Source organism: Trachymyrmex cornetzi, unplaced genomic scaffold (assembly GCF_001594075.2).
Source record: "Trachymyrmex cornetzi isolate Tcor2-1 unplaced genomic scaffold, Tcor1.1 scaffold277, whole genome shotgun sequence".
In the NCBI taxonomy this organism is placed as follows: domain Eukaryota; kingdom Metazoa; phylum Arthropoda; class Insecta; order Hymenoptera; family Formicidae; genus Trachymyrmex; species Trachymyrmex cornetzi.
In genome coordinates, this window is record NW_017297449.1 from 157061 (window position 1) to 160592 (window position 3532).

At 33.3% G+C, this 3532-nt stretch overlaps 1 protein-coding gene across 6 annotated transcripts in view; it reads right to left on the reverse strand.

The window, feature by feature from the left end:
- The window catches only part of Sce (E3 ubiquitin-protein ligase Sce), a 41367-nt gene that overhangs the window by 3427 nt on the left and 34408 nt on the right, over positions 1-3532 (reverse strand). The window contains exons 1-3 of one of the 6 annotated variants that reach the window (XM_018508997.1): positions 3186-3416; positions 2644-2796; positions 1621-2192 (exon numbers count right to left, since the gene is read on the reverse strand). The exons of 1 other annotated variant lie outside the window; for it this stretch is intronic. In XM_018508997.1, the coding sequence (XP_018364499.1) occupies positions 1621-2172 (552 nt within the window). In that variant the 5' untranslated portion in view covers positions 2173-2192; positions 2644-2796; positions 3186-3416. Of the gene's footprint in view, positions 1-1620; positions 2193-2639; positions 2964-3185; positions 3417-3532 lie in introns of those variants that run through there. 4 more of the 6 variants (XM_018508998.1, XM_018508995.1, XM_018508996.1 and 1 more) reach the window with 4 other exon arrangements.

Here is a 3532-nt window from a genome sequence, read left to right on the forward strand (position 1 = left end):
AGAGAGAGAGACTTAAAACTACTAAGATTATAAAATGCTTATATATGGTAATCAGTGATTCAATATTAAAAAATTCAAGGTTTTTTCCAGTTTTTCAGGATTCAAAGTTTGTTCGTCACGCTGTTATATTTCCCACATAGCAAAGAACTGGTTCAGGACGTATTCGTAGGATTTTTGATAGTCTCAGGAACACTCCAGAATGGTCTTCACACACGCACGCACGCACGCACGCACGCACGCACGCATATATATTTTATATATATATATATATATATATATACACACACACAGGGTGTATAAAATGTCCCGGACTCCTTAAATATCTTGAAAAGTAATCATTTTTGAAAAAAAGGTTTTATACAAAAGATGTAGGGTTGAAAATGATCTATTGACTGACCTTATCAATTTGACCTTGGATGGTGTCACCAAGGTCAAATCGATTTTTTTAAACGAAATACTCTATTTTTGATTATAGAATCTAATAGCTGAGGTCGGGAGCTTTCCAAATATAATAAAGCCTCTTTTTAATCAGTACTTTTCAAGTTATAAGAGTTGAAAGTTACGGAACCGCCGCGGCATTAGCATTACCTAAGCTAAAATGATCGTATCCATTTTATTATTATATCTTTGTTTATTTGTTCTTGTCTTATTCTAGAGATATCAATTTTGCATGTGATACGTTAAAAATATGCTTTCTATTCAGAGATATAACTTGACGAAGTTCCAGATCCCAGTGGGATTTAGCCGAGAAAGTAATTAAAAACTGATAGGTAAGGCGAGTTGGGTTAAAGGAATGACAAATGCTCAAACGAATGACAGTTGATTTAGATATACCATTGTCTTTATTTCTAAAAAATTGATTGAAAAGTCTTGTCGCTTGCGTAAGACCTCCTATAACCACCCCATCCTCGCATCATTAAAATGGATACGATCATCTTAGCTTAATTAATGCTAATGCCGCGGCGGTTCCGTAACTTTCAACTCTCATAACTTGAAAAGTACTGATTAAAAAGAGGCTTTATTATAGTGTTTTGGAAAGCTCCTGACCTCAGCTATTAGATTCTAGAATAAAAAAATAGGGTATTTCGTTTAAAAATATCAATTTGACCTTGACTTGACCTTGGTGACACCATCTAAGGTCAAATTGATAAGGTCAGTCAATAGATCATTTTCAATCCTACATCTTTTGTATAAAACATTTTTCTCAAAAATGATTACTTTTCAAGATATTTAAGGGGTCCGGGACTTTTTATACACTCTGTATAAATAATAACATAAAGATACTTAATAATATAAAAGGATATAACATTTTTAATAATATATTTTTTAGTATATATAATCATATATATGCATATTCAATTATATATATATATATATATATATATATATATATATAACATAATACTACTATAATAATAAAATTAATTAAAAAGAAATAGTATTTTTTAATATTTATAATGTATAATAATTGTTTCATAATTGTTTCAAATTATTTTAACTTTTATTTTAAAAGATTAAAAAGACTCAATACCTCTCTAAATTTTGTACATATATTAAAACATGTTTATCTTTACATATAAAGTGCTGTGTTTCTTGTTGTGTCCCTTCTTCAATATTTACATTGTTACGTGGCTGTGTTTCTTGTTGTGTCTCTTCTTCAATGTCTACATTGTTTTCCAAAATAGCTTTTTCCTCTTCAACTGTCCTTATATAAGATTTATAAGCATCAAGAAAAGATTGGTTTGTAACTGTTTTAGTCACTTCGTTATATTGTGGGTCGTCCACTTCATCATATAGTGGGTCGTCCACTTCATATTGTGGGTCGTCCACTTCATCATATTGTGGATCGTCCACTTCTTCTTCATCTAAAACCTTACTTGCATTAGACTGAGAATTATCTGTTTCATTTACGGTTAGCAAATTCCGATTTGGAATAGCATCAATTTTTAATCGTCTACGTTGTAAATTAATAAGATATGAATTTTCGTCAAAATGTAAATGGCAAATTTTACATCTTTTAATTTTTTCATCAGGTACATGCGACATAGATATTGCTTCCATCCATTTTTTCCTTAATTCCGTATCTTTTGGAAAATAATGACGAGGAGCTCTAGCACGAGATTTACAATATGGGACGACACATTTCCATGTTCCACTTGTTATTTTGGCCATTTTATTTTAAAATTTCAATGCTAAAAAAAATGTTATACAAATGTTTAACATTCAAGAAATGCATTCCGTTTCATACATAATGCATTATATTAAAGTGACCCTACATGGTCAATAATACTGTCAGTATTAACGAATACTGACAATATTACTCACCGTGTGTGATTGATATAGAATCTAATGGTGATTTATCAGAATCCATGTCACAGTATGTCACAGTGTAATAGATATAATTTAAAACTAAAGTGAAATATATTGTTAATAGTATTGATCATGTAAGATAGTAAAAATACTAAAAATATTACTGTATACTGATGAATATCAGTATTATTGATCAGTGATCAGTATTATTAACCATATAGGGTCACCTATATGTATCATTATATCCTTGTTGTTCACCAAACATTAAAGAAAACTAAAACGATACATCATGCGCATTATGCGTGATAATATAATCAATATGTACATACATACATATACTTAAATCAGAGCTGTTCAAGATCGGTGTTTTTTGGCTTGAAATTGAAATGTGTCGGTATTCATGCCTATTGTTGTTCCTACTCCTCACTTCATTGCTGTTTTGTCGTAGCGCGCGATGCTCAATCTCATGGATGACCCTAATTGACCCTAGTCCGAAATCGTTAAGTTTTTGACCTGTGTCTTTCACTAATGTTTAAAAGTATTCTGTTACAAATATTATACGATACTGTGGTAATTATTCAGTCTAGCTATCCCATATTAAAGAATCAATAAAATTAGACTTATTCGACGCGTTTTTGTATGAAACGAAAGAATCTGGCAAAAAAAAGCGTCACTCTGTCCTGTGAGCCGAGATATTAAGCGTTAAAGTTGATAACTATTGAGGTTAGGAAATCTGTCACTGCCGCAAAATACTGCGAGCATGCACCGCGATCACTTTTTTTGTGTTCTGTGACCTCATGCGAGTTATTGAGCGTTTAAGCGAGGAGCACAGACTCTTGCATAACGCATAACACGTAATGCATAAGAATATGTACCAATCGAAGTTCTCCGTTTCTTTCCCTTCCATGTAATAGAGAACTCTGGTTGGTTCAATTTCTTATGCCTTCTTCTTCTTCTTCTGTTTTTTGGCCACCGCAGCCTAGACAGGTTGGTACTGGGCCATTGAGTTCTGTGTAAATTGGGGTAATCGTAAGTGGGAGTGCTATTCACCGGCCACCTCGAACCGGGAGAGTAATGGATGATGCAATAAAAATGGTGAGGCGCCGCTTCAAACACTGGACGCCTGCGGCTACGGCGCTTCCACGCCGCACGGCCGCGCGCCAAGACGGATAAAGGGACTATCGAAATTGAAATACTATGGCACAGTCCAAGCCGGCAACGC